This window comes from Dermacentor andersoni, chromosome 3 (genome assembly GCF_023375885.2).
Source record: "Dermacentor andersoni chromosome 3, qqDerAnde1_hic_scaffold, whole genome shotgun sequence".
NCBI classification, from domain to species: Eukaryota; Metazoa; Arthropoda; class Arachnida; order Ixodida; family Ixodidae; genus Dermacentor; species Dermacentor andersoni.
This window is the reverse complement of record NC_092816.1, coordinates 128,602,434-128,625,096: the sequence shown is the minus strand read 5'-3', so window position 1 is coordinate 128,625,096 and position 22,663 is coordinate 128,602,434. Positions and strand designations below refer to the sequence as shown.

At 46.4% G+C, this 22,663-nt stretch overlaps 1 protein-coding gene across 1 annotated transcript; it reads right to left on the bottom strand.

Annotated features, from left to right (window-relative positions):
* Positions 1-6,097: 6,097 nt before the first annotated feature.
* LOC126525322 (uncharacterized) lies at positions 6,098-22,310 on the bottom strand. Its single transcript, XM_072286896.1, has 5 exons — positions 22,082-22,310; positions 19,093-19,476; positions 15,096-15,257; positions 8,611-9,237; positions 6,098-6,270 (listed from the first exon to the last, which is right to left on the bottom strand). Exons 1-5 carry the CDS (start codon positions 22,308-22,310, stop codon positions 6,098-6,100), a joined length of 1,575 nt encoding a protein of 524 aa, XP_072142997.1.
* Between the last annotated feature and the right edge of the window lie 353 nt (positions 22,311-22,663).

Here is a 22,663-nt window from a genome sequence, read left to right as displayed (position 1 = left end):
TACGGCATCGCCAATCAAAAATACCTCGATGACGGTGTGGCGGAGCTTGTCGCTGATAGTTACTCGCGTGATTATACCGGTCCATTCTACTACATGCCGCAACAAGCAGTAATCCGCGAAGATCGAACGAAACTACGAGTAGTTTTCGGCGCCTCCTTTCTCGTCAAGGACAAATTTTTCTTCAACTCCACCTCGTTTTTAAACCCAAACTTTAACGGTAACCTCATTGGTATTCTTATGTGGTTTTTGAAGCGTGCCACTGCTTTGCTCACTCATACGAAAGAGAAATCTTTACAGATCTCCGTAAACAAAAGGGATCGAGATGTCTTGAGATATTTGTTGCTCGAGAACTTACATACGCCTCAACAGCCCTTAAGATTAGCACATAGCGCATGAAGGGCGCCGCTCGTAATAGCGTGCAATTCCTTTCTTTTATCAACCGCTTATTCAGCGTCCTTTTGAGCAGATGGATTTGACCTTCCCTGTTACGGTTAAGTGCCTCAGGGATTCAAGTTCCCTAGATGACATCTTGACTGGAATGAAAACGGCTGAGGAAGTTTTACGCTCTGAAGTAGACCGCTGTCAACTTAATACTGCGTCTACCACGATTGCGAAGTACCAGAACCCCTCAACGTCACACATTTTCTCGTTAGCAAGTGCCTGATGTCTTTTCTAAATACCGGAACCGCGGACTTGAACTCAAAGGCATCAAGGCTGCTTGCATTACGGACGCGACGAGCAGTGGCTCCACCTGCGTTTTGGGAACATTGGTCCAAATACCAATGCAAAATAAGAGCTCCCTCAACTCCAAACATCCAGCTTCACACCGAATCAAAGTCATTCACCTTGTTCTCCAGTGCGACGACTCTTCCTATCTTACAACCCTCAAGAGACCTAACAGCTGGCCCATGCTTATGAATTGCATATAGGACGAGATGGAAGACCGAGACCCGGTCTTGTGACAATAAGTAGAGGGACCGACATCCCGAAATTGGTGCAACACTCGTATGCCCTATAGGCTGCTCATGACTTCCCCTACGGCAGGCTGCCGAAGCATTTAAGAAATAAGTGGAAGACGACAGAAGGCACGAGGCACGTGGCGCGTGATCTTAGACAAAGTAAGCCAACAACCGCGTCCGACGGTTCTTATGGCAGCATCTTCGGCTGTTCGTGTGGGAGCGCCCTAGACCGCTCTCATCAGCGGTGTTGTCTTCTGCTCGTTAAAAGAGGGTGCGCACCTTGCGTTCGACTGGTTCTTTTCGATCGCTCTCGTCCATCTTCGAGCGCTGTGAGGCACTCCGAGTCCTGTCGTCGGAGCGGTGATCGAGATTGAAGCGTTTCCCGCAACGTAATCACAGCACAGCGTCACCAATATTGGCGACGGTCCACCATAATCAAGGCAACCTAGGCCACTTCATGCTGGCGTCTTTGACGAATTCTCGTTGCACCGTCGCGTCCACTGGTTTTTTCTGGCAGCGCCGGTAGCTTCGGACAGGCGGAACATCAGACATTGGCAGTAGTCGCGTGGTTATGAATCTGCCATTTGCTCCTCCGAGAACGAGTCATACGCTTGGCTTGCGCGCTTGTCCTCTACCTGCGAGTTTGTGGAACGACGGATCTGCCCGACTGTACTTTGGGGGATGGAGGCGAGTAGTCGAAGATAGCATTAGTTTCCACAGGTGGTGGTAACAACTTTATTTCGTTAACACAAAAGACCTGGTTGATTTTAGTGGGCTTCCAGGTTTGGTGAGGTGGGCGTCCGTTCAGGTCTTCTGGTGCCGCATGCTATGGTGGTGAGGTCCTGTCTTTTGGCGACCTCCAAAGCCCTGATGAAGGCTCGCAGTTGAACTGGAGGGTTCGACTTGGGCACCGCATCCTCCCACTCTTGCTCGTTCAAGAGTTGCCATTCTCTTTTCGGTGTCAGACTGTTGCGTTCTAATAAAATGTGCTTTAAATCTGATTTTGTGGTCCCACAGAGCTTACATTCGGGGGTTGAGACTCCTGGGTAGGTCTTGCAGTATATACTGGGGTTTGGGAAGGTGTTAGTTTGTTGCTTCCTTCATGATCAAAGAAGAAAGGCGCGAAAGAACAGGGACAATTTACCCGCCGTGGTTGCTCAGTGGCTATGGTTTTGGGCTGCTGAGCACGAGGTTGCGGGATCGAATCCCGGCCACGGCAACCGCATGTCGATGGGGGCGAGATACGAAAACACCCATGTACTTAGATTTAGGTGCACGTTAAAGAACCCCAGATGGTCGAAATTTCCGGAGTCCTCCACTACGGCGTGCCTCATAATCAGAAAGTGGTTTTGGCACGTAAAACACCAGAATTTTTTTTTCTCTCGTGGCTCGTGGAACTCACGCCGTATGTCGAGCAGCAGAGCACGAACTCGTTGGGAAACAGAAATTTGCGGACTGCCGTGCCGTTTTGCACAAGCTGTTCAACGCAGAATACCCGTTTCGCAGGCGAGAACACCAGGAAAAGCGACCGTCTGCGGAGCCCTCTCATTTACGGTGTCCAACAAAAGGTGAAATTAAGACGCAGTTTCAAGCGTCAAGCCAGCCAAGCCACTTGCCTGAGCGGTGTCTCTTTCAGGTACTAAATTATCTTGGCGCAGCTTTGCTGTCTTTCGGCTTGCATTACAGTATAGCAAAGTCTTTCAAGCTAAAGACAAAAATGTGCTGAATTCGATCTTTGGCTGACGTGGCCCGTGGATGCGTTCAGTGCATCTGCAATTGCATCGTCTGCACACTCGGTCATGCTACCTCTGCATAAGCATTGCCCATGTGATTGAAGTTCCTTCTAGTCAGTACTTTGCATGACATCTGAAGACAGAAGGCAGACTAGCCCAACGTTTTTCAAGAAGATTAGAAGGTGGCCACTTCCGTGTATCTTGATATTTCAAAACCGCCGAACTTCACAAGCAAAAGGCGGTCAGGTGAGGTATCGAGAGCTGCAGTAAGTTAGTCCTCGCTGCTATGTTATACACCTTTAGTTCATTATGCTGAGGTTATTGTCAAAAGGTCTTAGCCAGAAGTAATAGTAAAACCCTTTGCATTTATCATTGTGGTTACATGAGTATGCTATGGGCTTTGAAACGGCACGTTAAGTTTTATGGGTCATTGGTGATAAGCATAATGATTCGCAATATTCTAGCCTAATACACCTTGAAGATGACTTAGACGCGCCAGTAATCTCGGAGGATGTTTTGTGTGTGTATTTTCGCGCGAGGACGTATGTATATATTCGATCTCGCTGTGGGCTACACTGCACAATAACACACGTGAGATATAATCACTTAGTTTTGAAGCATCCCGTTGAAAAATTGAAGGATTTATAGCGAGATGGTCCAATGGATTTGGGCAGGTTATATTTGCATATGACCAGTATTGGAAACTCATTCGTGAGAAATCGGGCTTACGCGTAGCGATGACCATGATGTCTAGCATTTAGTTTCGCAAAGACCAGATGTATCCAAAGAGCGGCAATGCACGTAACGAATAAGGTGCATTTATTTGTTTGTATTCAGTGACAGACTTTGGTAGTATTATAATTCATTGATTATGTCGTCTATTCCGTAACACTCACTGAGGTTCAGTTGGATCTATTCGAGTAACAAATAAATGTAACGAGTCACCTTATTGACGAGGCAAGCTGTTCGAGGTGACGGAGCTCTGAGCGCTTCAATTTGTGGGAGCTGAAGTAGAACGCCCGCAGTCATGCAGCAGACACGTGGTCGCGTACGTTTAGACAGGCACATATGGGCGCGAAGCGTTTTCTCACCTTAGCGCTTTACCATATATTGGTCGACGATTTCAATCGGCGCTGGTATGGCTGCCTGGTGACGAGTTTCGTTTTACAGATTTTCATGGGTGCTACAGGGAGGGACTTTTCCAAGCCTCATCAATGACGCCCGGCGCTTCATAGAGGAACCAGGCGCGGGCATCACAGCATCGAGTAATCACAAATTTGTGCTTCAGGTGCTCGTGCGTAGCAACAACACCCTCCCCTCCACTGTGCACAGCGAGTAACTTGATATTGTCGATCCAGATGTCTTCACAAGCGAGGGAAGATGACTGATGGCACGTTTGACAATCAATTATAAGTGGAGATAAAAAAAACGTGTGGAGGACTGCCGTTAATCAACGGAAAGACTGCGGCCAGCTTGGTTCATATTGTGCGTTTGTGCATTGTTCATAAATGTTGGGAACAGGGTAACGCAAAACATATGGCTTGTGTTTTAGTAATTGTTTAATTGATTTCGTGGCGTAGTAAGCGCCACTAATAAATTACATTTTAGAAATAAGCATTTTTGATTGTATAAGTTACTTTTTTTCGGTAACGTGTAAACATCTGAAACATATTGGCATAAGCATGTAATTAGAGACCAGAGGCTACTGACACTCCACTGGAATGTCGACGCTCTTTCTAGTGCGTAAAATAGTCACAATGGGGGAATGATTGTGTCCACTGAACGCTTCCGCGAATAGGTATATTGGCGTAACCTACTTGCTATGTGCTTCCAGGGGATGTTATCTTCAGCCTTGTCAGGAGCATCGGAAGTTCACTAATTAGTGACTGCAGCATGTCGACAACCTAGCGGTCTTGCTGGATTTACTGTGTGCACAACAGTCGGTGCTGTCGATGTTTCTTGTAATTCAGAGAACAGATAACACCCTTAAAAGTGAATACCAAGAACCAGAATTCGTATTTTAATCATCGTAACTCTACATAGCTTTGTTGTTATTGTAATCAAGCCTGTTTGGCCTGGGTGGCGAATGAGGAGTGAATGCGGACGTAGAGCGCGTGTTGTACAGCCTGCGGTCGTCTTTCGTAAACGTGTACGTGGCGCGTAGGTGGCTATTACTAGTAATTCGTCAGCTGCTGTGTGAGACGAGTGATGCCACAGAATCCGATTCCAGATAGTTATTTCGTGCTCGATGCGGGGACGCTAGAAGATACCACCTCAGATTTGAAGAAGTGGGAGCACCTCTAAGCAATAGTCCTGAAGGCAAAAGTGTTCTGGGGGCTCACCGCAGCAGCAGCCCGCTGACATGCTTGCCGACACCCGGCTCCCGTGGCCAAGCATCGTGCATTTCTGCCTCGCGAGCTGCCTTATCACGGAACAAAAAGCCGCATGGGGAAGCCAGCCCACCTTGATATCCGACCAAAGTGATTGGCCTATGAATGGAAGCCTCACAGGATATGTGAGAAACGTGTGAGAAGCTTCGTATTTGTGGAGTACCACCTTCATCTGTAACTTGCTTCTGTGAGCGTTGGAAGTGGTCTTGTCAGTGTTTAAGATTGTGCCACCCGCCATTTCTATTTCCGGCGGAACGTGGGAGCACACTCGCATACCACGGAGGTTAGCGACATCGCACAAGGTCTCCAGAGCGGCCGCATGTTGTTACCTATTGTCAGAATAGTGCTGGGGGTGCTGATTGACGTTGTTTGCTTCAGTTGGCACAAGTATTTCGAGATCCGCGGAATATATTTGCCTGTTGAAAGGTCTTATAGTCTTGGTGGCAAATACAAGCATGAAAATAATGGTGGTTGCCTTAGTGGTCGGCGTTGCTTTCGCAGTGCACGTGCTCGAACAGAATACCATGCTGAGCTTTCCTCTTTTTGCCTAGTGGATCAATACAACCACGAAAGTGTCATCACAGGAATGATCAGACTCAACATACGACGTCATGGGATTTTCAGTGACAGTTTTAGTATCGATACCATTATACTTTTAAAAGGCAGCTGCCGCGGACACCGCTGGACTTAGTGAACAGGTGTGGGATTGCCTTTCCATAGAAGACAAGATGGTAGCAGTATGCGAGGATGTAAAAAAAGTACGATGCTAAAAGATTGACCCTTGTTGTCACCGCTAAAGATAGCCCGGGTGATTAAAGCTGTGAACTAAGCGGTCAAATATCAGGCTTAACGCTTTGATTACCTATTATTTTACGCCTCTGAATGCGCAAAACCACATCCTTAAGTGATCAAGAAAAGCGTTCCCTTGGCTTGAGTGTGAACATGTGGTACGGTGTATAACAGACGTTAGCGAGTACGGCCACAGAACGTTGGTGGTGGCGCCCGTATACTGCCGCTATATGGTGGCTCCGTAGTTTACGTGGCCGGAGCTATTGTCCCGACGCAGGAACTTGTTGGTTGTCCTTTCGTGGCACACGAGGCCCAGAAGCATCATCGCCACGAGGAAGGCCAGGGCTGCAAATGACCGGAAGAGGTTGTCATACGAGCCCATTGTGTCGCGAAAGTACCCTGCAAAAAAAAAAAAAAAATGAATCACCGACGATTATGATTCCCCCTAATGCGAAATTCGAGCGCAGCTCTATACGTCTTTTCATTTCGCATATATCGGCTAGCACGGACATTCTGTCTCGTGCAGCAAGTAGGAAAAGAAGCGAAGTGTGACGCGACTGCCTGTCAAATCGGGAGATCACTACAGTCAGCCAGTCGGTGACGCGTGGGCTTGATTCCAGCAGTCGCCACGGACAGACCGCCGCTCATGCAGCGCGTCGTATCCATATATGGTATCGTGCGACGCACTCGCCGCGTGCCATCGGTCAACAGACGAAGGCACTTAGCGCGATGCTTTGGCGCCATCTCGTAGCGGTCGTCGCAAGACTTACACGGCACTACGCTTTTCTTTTCACGCTGCACTCGACGTTCGCTTTCATCTTTCTCTGTCCTCGTTTGCTCGGTTACGCCGAGGTACGAAACCTGTACTCGCCGCCGGAACGAGCGCCAAACAGCTGGGCTCTAGAGGTTGCATCATATTGGGACATAATAACCTGAAAACGTAGACTCGTGAAAAAAATTATGAGAATTGAATAGCCGGAAATTGTCTTTATAGGATAAACGGACGCCGGAAGCTTAAGCCTAGTTTCTTGACATTCGCCCACATGTTTACTGCCACGTAGGCGCGCCGTGTTGCCTTCGTCAATGTTGCGTGTCATGTTGCGTACCAATTTGCTGGCCATTCCTTTATGCAGAATTTGCTATGTACAACGAAGAGCTCAATAGGAATGAATGAAACTAAACTTTACTTCGGGATCTAGCCTTAAAATGTATTTTACCGGAAGACTTATGGGGAATAACAAGAAATGAATAGCACACGCTCCGTCATAATCTGAAACGAAGGTTAAGATGTCAGAATTTACGTTCCGCAAAATTTTCCGCATTGTAGCTGCATAACTGCGGCACGCTTTTAACAGCTTCTGCAATTAGTAACCGTGAATGACAATCATTGCAAGGTCCGTTTTCATACTGAAACCTCTGCGGTGGATGCGAAACCAGAAATACAAGTTCATAAGGATTGTGTAAAGGGAAACTAGGCATTTTGATGCCCACATCGTTACATCTGGACAAGTTAGTTCGGCGTTGCCGCCATTCGTGTATTCAGGGATTAGGCTGTCAAAAGATGTACACATGTAAAAAAAAAACGGTTACACCAACCGGTTCAGTGCTCTGTAGCTTTAGGTTTTACAGGGTTTACCCCCTCATAGAGAACAAGAAGCGCTATGTGGAATATTACTCTTTCCTCACACAGTAGAAGAACTCGGTATCGCTCTAGCTCTGGCGAGTTTGTCAGGCGAATGGACCTAGTTAACAAAACTTGCAATCTGACCCTGGCGCACCTTATATTTCATTAACATAATGTCACCACGTTGCCATCTAATCGGCCGCCAATGGGATCACAGGTACGCTTCGATAACGAAGCAGTGCTTCAGACGCGTAACAGTTACCTACGGCCTATATTTGCGGCGCTCAGCGCTTATAAAGCATTTTAATTACTATTTACAAGAATTACCTGTTTATGCAGGTGGCGCTGGGGTTTCATCACGCTACACAATTTACAGGATGACTAGGTTTGGTGTGGCACGTATCTATCGTTCTAGATCAAAAATCATGCATTCTCGTAGTAAATATGGAGATCAGCTTAACTTGGGCCTTGAAACACATAGGCCGAGCGGCGGTAGTGTATAAGCAACTTCTACAACAGAAGCAAGTTTGCACGAGGTCTCCCGCAGACTTCCGGTTCACAAAAACTGTCATCACCCGACGTAACTAAACGCAGTACTGCTCATATTTATCGAATTGACCTATACTTATAGCAATGTTCAATATACCCCTGCAGATATATACCCTTGTTCCAACCACCACAAGAATAAAAAATTCATCATGCGATGCATTGCGCACTGCATGCTTAGCAGATAAACTTATTGGTTGCACTGGCAGAACTCATGACGACGAATGTTTCTTTTTTTTTTCTCTGCCGCAACCCAACAGTAGCTTCCAAGGCTCCATGGAGATAGAACGTTTGTGATCTACTGATTTAATATTTTCACGTGAAATATGCAGCGTTTTGATTGCGCAAATATTGAGAAAACATATCGGGAACAGTTGGTGGGCAATCTTCGTGCTTGCATGGCTGATTTCTCTCGCTAGACACCAATGCTTACTAATTACTCGCGATATACAAACCTACTCAAACATAAGTTTAGTTTTTCATCGCACTACTCTCATTACGGCTGTAGCGAGGGGAACCCAGAAGGAACAATAGAAGTTCTATTAGAGACAGCCACAAGATTTACCTACCTATGATCGCAGGGTTTCCCAGCAGCAGAGGTAGCATGGCAACTCCCGTGACGCCTATGGCCGCCGCAATGTGTTCGATGCCAAGGTAGTCCGCCACTAGGACACCTTTCATGGTCAGAAGGCAACCAAACTGCGCCGCAGCCACGAAGCACACCATCCATAGGCCTGCAACCGAGTGCACGTGGGGCAACGCCAGGCATGCTAGCGTTATGAACACGTAGCACAGCGCCACCAGCGCGCTACGGCTCAGGTAGCCCCGGTCTGCTGCCAGTGGTAAAAGTAGCCTCCCGAGGAGCCCCGCCAGCGAGATGCATATGATCATCTGCTTGGCTTGGGCGACTGTCAATCCTTTGTCTATAGCATAGTCCACGATGGTCGTCGACAGAAGCATGTCGCCGTAGTCGCACAGCACAAACGACGGAAGGAAGGCGTAAAAGATCGGGGCCTTCAGAGGCGCGAAGGCTGCGCAGAGTGACTCCGTGCATAAACTCTGAGTCTCGGACGGCTCGCCTTGCGATTGGCCACTCGTCTTGACTTCGATTTCCACGGGTAGTTGAAACACTGTTTCTGCGTCACACACATTTTTCGCCTGGAGAGGAGTTTCGTTGCAAGCGAAGAAAAGGTGTGCTTTAATATGAAATGAGAAACAATGCATCATTGTAAATAGCAACACAACATTTTCTTACCACTTAGGTTCCCTGTCATATTGACTAATTGATTGAAAATTGCGCATTGTTTTAATTAGGATCATTAAAAGGTAGCGGAAGTGGTTTCCCAATCGAAGAACACATTCGAGTTGGGAAGACGTGACTGCACAGTTTATGATTTACCATTTTCCCAGACAACCCTTCCTAGACAACAAGACTTGGTTGGCCGAGTTGTCTAATATCATGGGCTACTAGGAACGCACTCGTGGTCGTGATGTCGTTCGGATCGTTGCATCGTCGTCATAGCATCGTCGCCACATATTCATCTAGCGATCATTATGATGAGGTCATTTTACTACCGTCTTCGCATTTGTAACGTCACACTATTGTTGATATATATATATATATATATATATATATATATATATATATATATATATATATATATATATATATATATATATATATATATATATATATCTTTGTGTGTGTATGCCTTAAGATAGAGAAAGAAAGCGAGAAAGAACAGGAAATGCAGGGTGGTCAACCAGACGAGCACCCGATTTGCTACCCTACATTGGGGGTGGGAGAAAGGGGAAAAGAAAGAGGAAAAGAAGGAGAGTGAGAGCCCTGAGTCCCTCTGTGAGGATGCACAGGGATGCTATAAACGTTCTCCTAAGCCGGTGCACTTCAGGTAGCGTACTAGCACACATTTTGCTTTTCGTGCCAATGACGGGTGTGCTCACCGTGAGAGTATCTTAGACTCGGTGAACGGTCCTGACAATGACACCAAGGGCAGCACGACAAAAATTACCTGTATTTCTTAACTGAATGAAAGAAATTGAGAATAAATAGAAAAGAAATACGATGAAAAAAAAAACAACTGGCCGCAGGTGGTAAACGAACCGTACTCTTGCTATCACAGACGCGATGCTTTCGACTATTGAGTTAACATCGCAATGTTTTCCTGTCTACCTTCTTGTTTAGTTACGTTCGCCTACTAGAATAACCCTGCTTGTGTTACCCAGCGCCACCATTCACGGCCTTGGCGGCGGATGTGGAAGATCCTTTCTGTCACAGGGGTCAAGTAAGCTTCTATGATATGACTAATAAAGATCAGCAATCTCGATTTATGTTCTTCTCGTTCCAAATTATTGCAAATTCGTCATATCATTATCGTCAAGCCATCGTCGTCCCGTTATCGGCACACCATCATCATCACTTCAGTAATGTCCTCCGACTGTCTTCATCCCGCCTTCGTAATTCTATCAAGGTCGATTCACATTTGTCATTCTATCGTAATATGCCCTCGTCATTCAATCGTGATTATTTCTCTATTGTCATGCCATCGTCATCTTTGCGCCGTTGTCAGACAGGCGTATTATGCATCCGTTGTCAGACCGTTGTCATCGTGTCACTGTAGTCGTGTCATCGTCATAACACATCACATCCTTGTCATACAGTATTCAGGATCACCATTGTCGTTATACAGTCGTCGCCACGCTGTCGTTCTACCATCGTCGTCGCTTCAGCAACGTCCTCCCCCTGTTGGGATTCGGTCGTCCTCATACCACCGTTGTCGATTCACCGATGCCATTTCTTCTTCGTTATTCTATTCTAATCATGCTGTCGTTATTGATTTGTGCTTCTGCCACCGTTATCATGCCACCGTCATGATCGGGCTTCCGTTGTCATGCTGTCGTCATCATTCCATCGTAGTCGAGCCATTGTCGTCATTCCAGCTTCGTCATTCGGCTGTTGTCACGCCATCGTCGGCGCACACTCGTCGTCATCTCGTTTTCCTCATGCCCACGTCTTCCCGCTGTAATCCGTGTACCATCGTCATCATTAATGAATCATCTTCTCATTATCGTTATGCCATCGTCGTCATCTCACTTTTGTCGTTTCACAAATGTCATTTCTTTTTCTTCATTCTATTGTCACAGTGTTAGCGTCATACAGGCGTCGTCATGCCGGCATGCTAACGGGCGACCTAGGCAGGCGAGTGTCATTGCAAAGTGAAGTATGCCGAAGTATGAAGTATGCTGAAGTATGCTACATGTAGCTTAGGCAAAGGAAATCTAAAAACATGATTATAAATGGTAAAGAAACGTGACCATAAGAAGTATGGCTCATCCCTACATCGTTCGAATTCTATTCGCATTCGCGTCTATAGACATCGTGAGATTAGTTCTTTTTTCTTTGCCGCTTTCAGGCGTCGCTACAAGCCTGTACGGCGATTCAGGCTGAAGTCCTTGAGGTTTGATGCCCGATGTCTTATCGCTATTCCACCCCACTAATAATACGCTAGATCAAAGAAGCAGTCGGCTCGGTGGAACAAGGCAGTCAGGAGAAAGAATTGAGTGTCATACAATGCTATCACCATGTCCGTAACACAGACTATGCAGTCTGGTTGGATGAATGTTCGCATAATGCAAGGGTTATGTATGCCATTAGTGTTGTAGCCAGGAAGGAAGAGCGAGACGGCCAGACGAGGAGTGACATACGCACACGTTTAGTAGTCTCTCAGGCGTGTTCTATATCTGGAAGAAGTAGAGCACGCGCTGCCTGATCGTCGACCACGCGCAGTCACGGGGAACTAGGTCTCCCTGCTTTCACTAGATGGCAGCATATACATCATCTCCCCAACAGAGCAAGCTAAGTTCACTGCAGCAGGCGGCTTCACGCACCTCCTACTTGTAGTGTGCATGTGGGAAGTGTCTTGGCAACACGAATGGGCGTCTGCTACACTGTTACTGACACAAACATTTTCTGCGTGGGTTTTAGCAGGGGAACAGCGAACTAGCTGCGTCGTGTTCCTGTGCACATAACCAGTGTCAGTGTTAACCCAGTAGGATCGAGGCTCATGTGGCTGGGGCATATACTGTCGCTTTGCACTTGAGGTCTGTCAACCAGACATCGTTTCCGTAGAATAGCGCCGCGGCAGTTGGCGAACTCCGTGACGTCTGTCGAAGTCTTTCCTTTGACGTTTCCGGTACGGTTCCTCGAGCTTCCGAATGCTCTCTTGATCTGGCAGTTGGGATGTCAGCTTGGTGGAACTAAGAGGAAGCTTGGTTCTAATCCGACAACCCATCAGTAGTTCCGCATGGCTATGCCCATTCTTCAAAGGAATCGACCTGTAAGCTAGAAGCGTCTAGTAAGGGTCTTTCGTTTTTTCATGCAAGTCTTGACAATTTTTACCTCAGCCTCAGCAAGTCCATACCTCTGAGGATTGTGAGGGCTAGAGCTAATGTGCTTGTAGGCATAGTCCTGAGCGAAGAGTGAAAATTCAGTCGACGAAAACAGCGGGCCGTTGTCCAAAACCAGAAACTCAGGAATCACGTGGCGTGCAAAAAATGACTTGCAGTGGTTGGCTACAGCTGTGGACGTAAGCTTCTCGAGCGGAGCTGGTTCAGGGTATCTTGAATAATAATCTGTTGCTGGCCACTGGTCACTGGCTCTTATAGTTAGACAAGTCCATTGTCATGTGTTGCCAGGGTCTTTCTGAAAATTTGGAACTTTTGAGTGCCATTTTCCTGTTGCTTGTTGATTCGACGCATTGCTAACATTGCTTCACCAGGGACGTGACATCAGCTCCTAGAATGGGGCCACCAGACACAATCTCTGGCTCGAGCAAGTGTCTTTGTTATGCCGAAGTGTCCTTCATGTAAGAGTCATAGGACTTCGTTTTGGCAAGAGGCAGGGACGACAACTCGAGCAGCATAGATGAGTAAATTGTTCTCCAGAGTGAGCTGGTGTCGATGCTCGCAGAAGGGTTTTAAGGGCACTGGCAAATCTCGCCTATTGGGCTACTCTTTCTTTTTTTTTGATCCACCGGCAAAGTTTTGCACAAACAGGGTCTATTTGTTGGGATGCCTGTAGCCATCGAAGGCAGTGCTCCTTTATAAAAAAAATAGGTTTTCAAAGAGCATATGAAAGCTTCCACGTTTTCTTCGAGCTCTGTGTTTTCTATTTTTTGGAAAGTCGCTCTGGAAAAAGTGTCTGCGGCTAGACCATCTTTGCCTGGAACGTATGCAATATCGTGCTGGTATCGCATCATTCTCCTCTTTAGCCACGGTAATCTGGGTGTCAGGTCGTCAACACTCTTCGAAGGAAAGATGGCAACGAACGGCTTATGGTCTGTGTCTAGGTTGAGCAGCTTGCCCACAAGATAATCGCTAAACTTGTCACTCGCCCAGACTAAAGCAAAAGCCTCTTTCTCGATTTGAGCGTAACGCTTGTCGGACTCTGAGAGTAATCTTGAAGCATAAGCGATGACAGAAAACTTGCCATTCGTTTGCTTCTGCCGGATTAATGCTCCAACTTCGAAGGACGATGCATCTGTAGTGACGATCGTTTCTCTCGATGGATCGTAAACTCGAAGGACATGGTGAGACGAGAGCACCGATTCCATCTGTTGAACACCTACTGTTGTGGAGCATCCGAAGCAAACTTTTGCTTCTTTGACAGCAAAAGAGTAAGGGGTTGCAGGACATCAGAGAGATTGGGAACTAATCTGGCGAGGTGTGTTGCCATAGCTGGAATTCTCTGCAGCTCGGTCCTATTTCTTGGACTCTCCGTTTTCATAATGGCTTCATCTTTCTTTTCGTCGGGTTGTATGCCGTTTTGGTCTAGCCAGTGTCCATGGAACGTGAGGCGCTGGACATTAAACAAACATTTTGCTTCACTTAATGTGAGTCCAGCCTTGATGAGTGGATGCAGCACATTTCTGAGTGTCTAATTATGCTCCTGGTCATTCGAACCCCAGATAAGGATGTCGTCCATGTGACAGACAACACTACGGACCCCTTGTAAAATTCATGACACCTGTTTTTCGAAGTGTTCAGGAGCAGACGCAATTCCAAACGGTAACCGGTTGAAATAGAAGCGTACAAAAGGTGAGATGAACGTGGTGAGCTTTTTAGAACCATTATAAAGTGGGATTTGCCAAAATCCAGGGTTACCGTCTAGTTTAGAGAACACTTTAGCTCCATGAAGTCCGAGAGTGTGCTCCACGGAAGAGATAGGATGCCATTCTCTCAGAACGTGGCGGTTCAGTTCTGTGAAGTCCACGCAGATGCTCACGTCTCCGGAGGGATTTGGGACGGCTACCATTGGTGAGCACCACTTTGTCGGCTGGTCAACAGGTGATATGACGCCGACTTTCTGCAGTCTTTGTTGTTCCAACTTTGTCATTTCGTACAAACGAATTGGGATGCGCCTCGGAGAGCTGAGCGGGGCACGAAAGGTTTCTCTTCTGCTTGCAGCTGAATTCGTTGTTCCTTGTGCAGCTTGCAGAGTCCCTGGAACAACGCTGGAAATTCTTCTTTCGGATTCAGTTTCTCAGCAATGGCGTTTTCAAATGTCAACATCCGGAGTTCTTTGATCGCTGGCTTGCCTAGCAACGGAGTGCGGACCTCATATACGACGTAGGCATCCCGAATAGTCGTACGGTCGCGGTAGATGAGCTCGAGTCGTGCCACTGCTGCGGCTGGAAGAGGCACTCCGTCTGGACCATGTAGCTGGAGAGGAGAAGCTGAGAGAAAAGGTCTGTCCTTGAGCGCCTGGAATACTTCCTTCGGGAGGACTTTTTCGTCGGCGCCAGTGTCAACCTTGAAATCTACGGGCTGACCTTGAACTAAGACTGTTGTCTCCCAGGTTCCAGCATCCGAAGTCTTGATTAGTCCGAGGAATCCTGCTTCTAAATTGATTTTGACTCTAAATTGACTTCCGAACGTGCTGGGCACAGAGTACGAGGGTGACGCTCTTGACCGCACCAACGGCATGGTTTCTGCATGCTGTTTTTACCGGAGGAGAAAAATGGCTTCTTTGCCTCACGTGAATGGTTGCCGCTTTTGTCCTCTTTCGAAGTACGGCAAGTGGATTCGGGAGCTGATGCAACTTTGTTCACACATGACGCTGCCTGGTGGAGCTCGACTTCTTGCTGACGGACGCTCTCGATCTGGCGGGCGAACTCAAGAGCCTTCTGAAGAGTGCGGTCTGCATGGAGAGCGGATAGCTGCTTATCTTTTATCGTGACTACTAGGCGGTCGCACTCGAACTCTTCTCGGAGAGCTCCGAATTCGCAGCCTTTCAAAACTGTGTGTGAAGCACAGTAACGAAATCTTCGGCCAACTCACCGTCTCGTTGCACTCTGGTGTTGAATCTGGCTCATTAAAAGATTATGTTGTGTCGCGGGATAAAGTATTTGCCGAACTGCTCCACGATTGCGTCGAAATTATTGGAGTTCTCTTCAGAGAGAGCAAAAGTGGCGTACATTTCCTTGGCTCGCTCGCCCATGATGTAGAGTAGCACGTCTACTTGGTGCTTCTCGGTCTTAACGCAAAAACCTGAATAGGTTCGGAAACGCTCAAATCTTGGTTTCCACTTTGGCCGCTCATTCGGCTACGAGAAGGTAATGGCGTCCGGCGGTTGAATTAAGATTGACACCATGGCCTCAAACGTTAAGGGGTCGCGTTGCTTGAGCACCGAGATGTGCGTATAGGAAGCAGCTCACCGGTGTTTCTTTGCTGCCATCGTCCTTCACATGCAGGAGGACTAGGACTACCGCATCAAAGTAATCTTCGCAAATCCAAAGGGCTGCAAATTCTTTAATTTTATCGTTAGCAGCCCTTAAATAGTGCTTCAGCAGACGACGTGAGCAGCTGACGGTAAGCGGTAGTGATGCGGATACGGTGAAAGTCGTAGAACCATACACTACTGCTGATCTTGCAGTTTCGACTAAGTCCCCGGGGCAAGGGCTTAAAGGCCGACTACAGTGATATGTTCGACCGCGGAAAAAGCCCACTTTCAAATAATTTAGGCCTGCAGTAGTCTCTATGTAAGATCTTACGCTTGAAATACTAGTCAAAGCGTCAGAAAGAGCTCGCAAAAAATCGATGCTTTTCATTTCATTTCATTTCATTTCATTTCATTTCATTTTATTACCTTAAAGACCCCATTCGGGGTATTACATAAGGGGTGGTTAGCATGTGGACACAAGAAAAGGCAGGTTTTACATTGAAATACAAGTTTGAATAGTTTCTAGAAATTCTGAATGACATGTGATGGCAGCGACATTGAAGGGTAGGTCGTTCCTGTCCTTGGCAGCTCGAGGAAAAAATTATGATTGCAAAGTGACAGTTCGTGTTCGAGGACGATAAACTTAGAGTTGATGGCTGGTGCGCTGTGACAAGCGTGAAGATGATGGCGTGACGTAAGGTGGGCGGCTTAGTGAGCTGTAAAAAAAAATTGTGACAGAGAGATAGCGTGGCGATGCGACGACGAAAAGCAAGAAATGCCAAGCTAGATTGTACCTTTAAGTGTGAAATGCTGATGTTATATGAATATGAAGAATGGATGAATCTAGTCGCAAGATTCTGAACTGACTCGAGTGCATTGATGATATATGTTTGATGAGGGTTCCAGGTGGCGGTGGCATATTCCAGTTGTGGTCTGACAAATGATTTGTATGCGAATAGTCTAACCTGCTGTGGAGCATGACGAAGATGACGCCTCATGAAAACAAGAGTTGTTCGCTGACGAAATTACGTTAGTCGCATGCGCATTCCAGGAAAGGTCGTGGGACAGGGTTACGCCTAGGTACTTATAGGCTAGAACTGATTCTACTGGGACGTTTGCAATTGTGTAAGTAGAGAGATAAGGATTACGACGGCGGGAAATCGAAATAAATTTGCACTTGTTAGGGTTCGAGGGCATTTGCCAACGGTTGCACCAGTCCTGCACGTTATTAAGGTCATTCTGGAGAGGTGCTTGGCCAGACATGTTAGTCACAGTACGATAAATCACACAGTCGTCAGCGAACATACGAATAGGACAAGATACATGCAGCGGAAGATGAGAAGTAGCTGAGGCTTCGCACGACCGGACTACACGAGCTCGCCCATATCGCTATGGCGGTATTGCTATCCTGCATGGCTTGCCAACGCATCTACACCATAGCCGCCGCGTCGTATTCTCCTTCGTGACAAATGCATCATGCGTTCCTGCTCGTTTCTGGCACTGTGTCAGAAAGGATTTCGCTCGTCTACTTTGACGCGTCGGATGTCGTGACACACGAAATTTATTGATGATGCACTGACTGATATGATCGCTAGAGAATATCGCTCTTCAATAAAAGTTACTGCTGAACGTTACCTTTGGTTCTCGGGCGCCATTGCGCCATAGAGTACTTATGGTCACCCAGAGAAAGCGTCTGCGAAGCAGATCATGACGGATAAGTGACCGTGCTGTTGAAATTTAGCTAGTGCAGCTTCGTCAACACCAGTTTACATGCTTTGTGCACGTTGACTGGACCGCGTCGCACTTGCCCGTTGCGCCCCGGGGCACCGTCTCGCTCTGAAAGCTGGGGCAGGAAAGATGTGTTCCGCCTTGCTCTACTGAGCGTTATGCATTGCACAGCCAACGCTCGTGTTCGAGTACCTATTCGAGCAGCCGACGGTCACGCAACGCACCGGCATTCTTGCAACAGCTCAAATCACGAGTGCAACACGAAGAACGCACACCGAAAAAGATGCCCGCTAATTGGAAAACGATGAGCGAACAATGCGCCTGGCTGCCTAGACGGAACATGTCGCAACTGAGCGATCAGCAGTTGCGTACGGTTCATTAGAATAAAAGCAGGAAGAGCGCAACACAGGACGAGCGAGTAAACAGGACAGAGCGCTGTCCTGTTTATTCGCTCGTCCTGTGTTGCGCTGTTCCTGTTTTTATTATAAAAATGAACCAACCAGCCCCCATTGAACACACTGCTACAGTTCTTTAATATGCGCCATATCCGCATCGCTACCGCTCTGCCGCCAGCTGCATGCGTCGTCTGCATAGGCGCTACTTAATAGCTACTAATAACAAATATAGGCCATTAGCGGCCCTGCGGCTTTGCCAAGATTACCTTGAAAGCATACGCCAGCATTTATAGTCAATTAAACCGAAGTGAAATTTCTTTGCAGTTGGCGTTTAAACGGCTACTACAAGGATGCTGTGACACCTACTTTAACACGAGCCATGGCTGCGCAGGGAAAGGCAGAACGCATCTTAACTTTCCCAGATTCTAGGGCAAAATCGCGCACCCAAGTCATACGTCTAAGTCGTACGTTATTTCTGTCGAGTGGTAATGGCGCTGTACTAATTTATTTTGTTTAGTTATTTTGCAGATTCGGTGTGACAATCATTCCAGCGTCTATTGACACATGCACTGGTAGTTCAAGTGTGAAATTCCACACAGATGCTACTGTATATTTCAATTACCTGAAAGTGGGCTTCATTTCGTTGCAGTTGACATTTAAGCCACATTGCCACTACATGTTTTCCGAACTATTATTAATAGTTTTTTCTACGGGACTGGTTCAGTAATCCGGTGAGCAATGAAATATATCCCTTAACACTATGAACAAGGTGAACAATACAAATTAAGTTCACACGTGCTTTTTTTCGTGCAATAAGTACCTAAACATCCGGACTGCAAGTCTTGGTGTTCGCCCTGCCATATTACATAGCAACGTCATCTTCATCATCAACCTATCTTTTGTCCACATTAAGATGATGGTCTCTCGCGGCGACCTTCACTATCACTGCCTTGCGCTTGCTGAATCATATACATTATGTGTGCCTGCAGATTAAACGTGAATCAGTATAGACACCGCAGAAAGCTACTAAGAATGGTGGAAGAAAGAGAGGTCAGAAACTGAGGCCATTGTTGGGACAAGGCAACTTGTCTTCGTCATGGGCCAGACAGAGTGAAGTCCCCTTATGAAAACCTTGAATCCAGTCTGAGATTACCTTTATTTGACTACTGTCACACTACTGACTGCTGTACTGACTACTTCGTGTCTGTCGTCTTCAAAGGTTCTGTCTTTGAATTTCCGTTGAAAGAAGGTAGTTATTATGAAAATGTGTGAACCTACCACAGTAAGTAGAACTTGGCGGCTGATTTTCCTCGTTCCAGTGGTGCAGCAGCGTATGGCTCTTGGATTGCTTAGGAGCATAATGAAGACCATGACATTCATAACTATCCCGCCGAGCAGCAGCATGCCGCCTTGGAAGCCGTAAGTATTGAAGAGGATGGTCAGTATAGGAGGGAACACCAAACCCGAAAGGGACCAGCCTACAAACTTGAAACCAGTGGCCACTCCTCGATACTTCATGAAGTACGTAATGTTGTAAACCGATAGCATTATCACCATGGTCCCGGAGCCCATAGCTGAAATGTGAAATGAATATATCTCCATTAGTTAGCGGTGGGCAAAATTAACCATCTTGCCGATAAGCATAAATTAAAAGACGTTAAATTAGAAGGGTAGACACGAGAATAAGGAAGTTCTCAAGCTGAACACGAGGTCGCAGATTTTCTTTCTGACGACACACCTCATGAATTTATCGCGAACATAAGAATAAATCATTCTCGTTATCGCAAATGAAAGGTGTGAAGTACTGAAGAACCGGTCCACGTATATACGCTGTAATGCCGGCATGTGGCTCCTTGGCAACTCATTTTACTGTACCTCTATGAGAAATGGCCATTAGGGTACCTCCAAAGATAGATTTACGAGATTTCCTATTATAGTGCCGACCATTAGAGTACGAAAATTATTACGAATAGCCCCGAGGGTTCTAATACGCAGGCACAAGTTCTCTTGTTTTTTTTTATTCTTGACGCTATGTCGTGCACACGTAAAGTATGAAATTGGCCTCCTCGCCCTTTTTGGATTTTGTAGGCGCTAATGTATAAATCATACTATGTGGATAGAACCGGCTTTTGAATATTACTTTCTTCACTAACCAAATGTGCGTTCCAGAAAGTGAGCTAATGCTAAAGACACGGTAGGGGTAAAGCACAGCCATATTTGGACTAATTTGACAATTCGGCAAGCATTTACCACTGACAAAGTTGTTAACTAAAGAAGCAGACTTAGCTTGGACAAGTTTGCGTGCGTTATTACCTTCATTTCATTCTCTTCATTTAATATACCACATCACGGGGCTTTACGGCGTTACAGCGTGGGGGTGGGAACGACGCACAATACAAATCAGTACATGCCCTATCAGTACCCACTTGCACCTACATGCTGGATTGGCCCGTCAGGGAATAGTTTGCACCATATTAGAAGTCACCACTATAGCGGGACTTAAGTATAATTTATTAATGTAATCATCATCTGGAGCTGCTTAGTGATGGCAACAGAAACTCCTTCTTCCCACGAGCAGTTAGATCACGGACCATCTCTATGATACGAAATTCTCTTTAAGCTTTCACGCATCGTAAAACCTTGTAGTCAGGCACATCCCGCTCTGACTAGCGTACCAGTGAACACAAAACAAAGAGGTGCCTAAAAAAAAAAAGAAAGTAGGTTGCTCAACACGAGCCTGAGTGAGCACTCGCAAACAGTACAACTCCAGAGCCGCGGAGCACGGCGGTCCTTCAGTGCAAGTCCTGTGGCTGCGCACTGGGTACTAAAAGCTGCACATTGCTAAATTCTTTTAAGGATTTTCTACGCTCGTTTGGTATTTCGAGAATATAATATTTTTTTTTAAAGGAAGAGCTGTGGTACAAAAGCCTAACCAGAAATGGCTAACCAAAAATAAACGGCAATCTTAAATGTTTTTTGGAATGACTTGGCAATTAGTGCACTAGTGGCGCGTTGACAAGGGAAGTTATTTTCTTGTGAACATTTCTTAATTTTTTTTTCAATTTCATGTACACCCCGAAGCAAACACCTTTTCACGATATTTGCACCTTTGCTTTTATTTTGGTTGTCTGCTTTTGATTTTCAAATTTCGTTAGCGTTGTCTCTTAGTATGTACTGCTATACGCAAGCTAAATTATTACGGAATGAGGAGAGCGCCAAAACCCTTTTATCTGTGCCTGGAAGAATATGTATATTACACAAAAAATACGAAAAAGAACACAAAGGAGACTGCAGTTTGCAAACATGTTGTAGTGAAGTGGTTTCTAACTTGCGAACGCTCAATCTTTTCGCGTAATATCGATCGATATCCAATGATGGATATACACCTGTGCATATCCAAATGTTACAGGCCTTATAAATACTGCAGATATGTTTTGTAGTTCAGGAGATTAACTTACCATAAATTACCCCCATGGTTACTGATATTGCTTGGATATTAGGAGCGAATGCGGACAGTACGAAGCCCATCCAAGAGAATAAGCCACCCATCAGTGTGAGGTTGTGGACTGATACAGTTCGTTGTAGAGCTGCGAGAACGAGACCTAGCAGAAAGGCGAGACAACAAAGTGGCTCATGTAATCAACATGAAGAACACGCGAAAACAAGAAATGATTGTTATCTGACATTGTTCCGTATATGAAACATTACTTAGGTACCGTATAATGTTACTCTGAACATAAGAGCGTGCCGAAATTCCGTGAGTATATGATACAACACACATACACAGGGACTGACGACTGACGGAGTTAAATAGGTCATTTGAGGGTGTTGCCGAAACGTGAGTATTCTCATTGCTGCCTACTAGTGTAATTAGGAAAACTCTGTCAAAAGGTTAAGTTAGGGCAAAAAGGAAATAGATTACCAGCATCGCAAATGTTCAATAAAGAATAGAGAAACGAATTGGGACGTCCTGTTGGAGACAACGGTTTATACAAAGATCTGAAGTACCTCAATCGCACTTTCCCCGAGTATTTATAGCACCCTGCGTTTTATGCACGGCCAGGGATCAACGTGATCACTAAGGTTTGGTCTTTTTAAGCGTTCGGCGAAAGCACAGATCACGCTTTGGCGATGAACACGGGCGGTATTCGTTCAACCCGGGTTTTCAATTCATCATACCTATGACGTGGCAGGCAATGGAATGAATACTGGCAGGCCAGGACGCTTCCTCCCGGGTCGCTCCGTAGTGGCCCATGTACACGACGTAGAAGAATCCGTGGTTGGAAACGCCCACCGTACTCAGGAACGCCGCGGCGGCTGTGATCAGAGGCACGCTCCATAGGCTGTCCAGAAGGTGTGGCTGGGCCACCCTGGGCGCCGCGGAAGGCGAACGCGACCTGTCGCACATACTAGTCTCTGTCGTCCAGCTACTGCAATCACCTGCGCAAAATATCGGCGGTCGGTATTGCTCACCTAGCAAAGTGCGCGCCTTGAATGGTTGTCATTTCGGTGGCAATTTAAATAGACCACTGGAGGAGGAGCAGGGCGTTATAGAGGCCAAAAAGGCAGAGTTAACCTGGCGTGCTGAGCTGCCAATTCCTTCCTCTTCTATATAGGGACAACTGGTCACCCATGCAACTACGTTGGGCAGAACGTTAACTCATAATTATCAAGGTACCAAAGGAAAGAAATCATCACATTCATAAGAATAAATTTTTCACATTGCATTTTTTTTTCAAAATCCACAAACAACATTTAGTT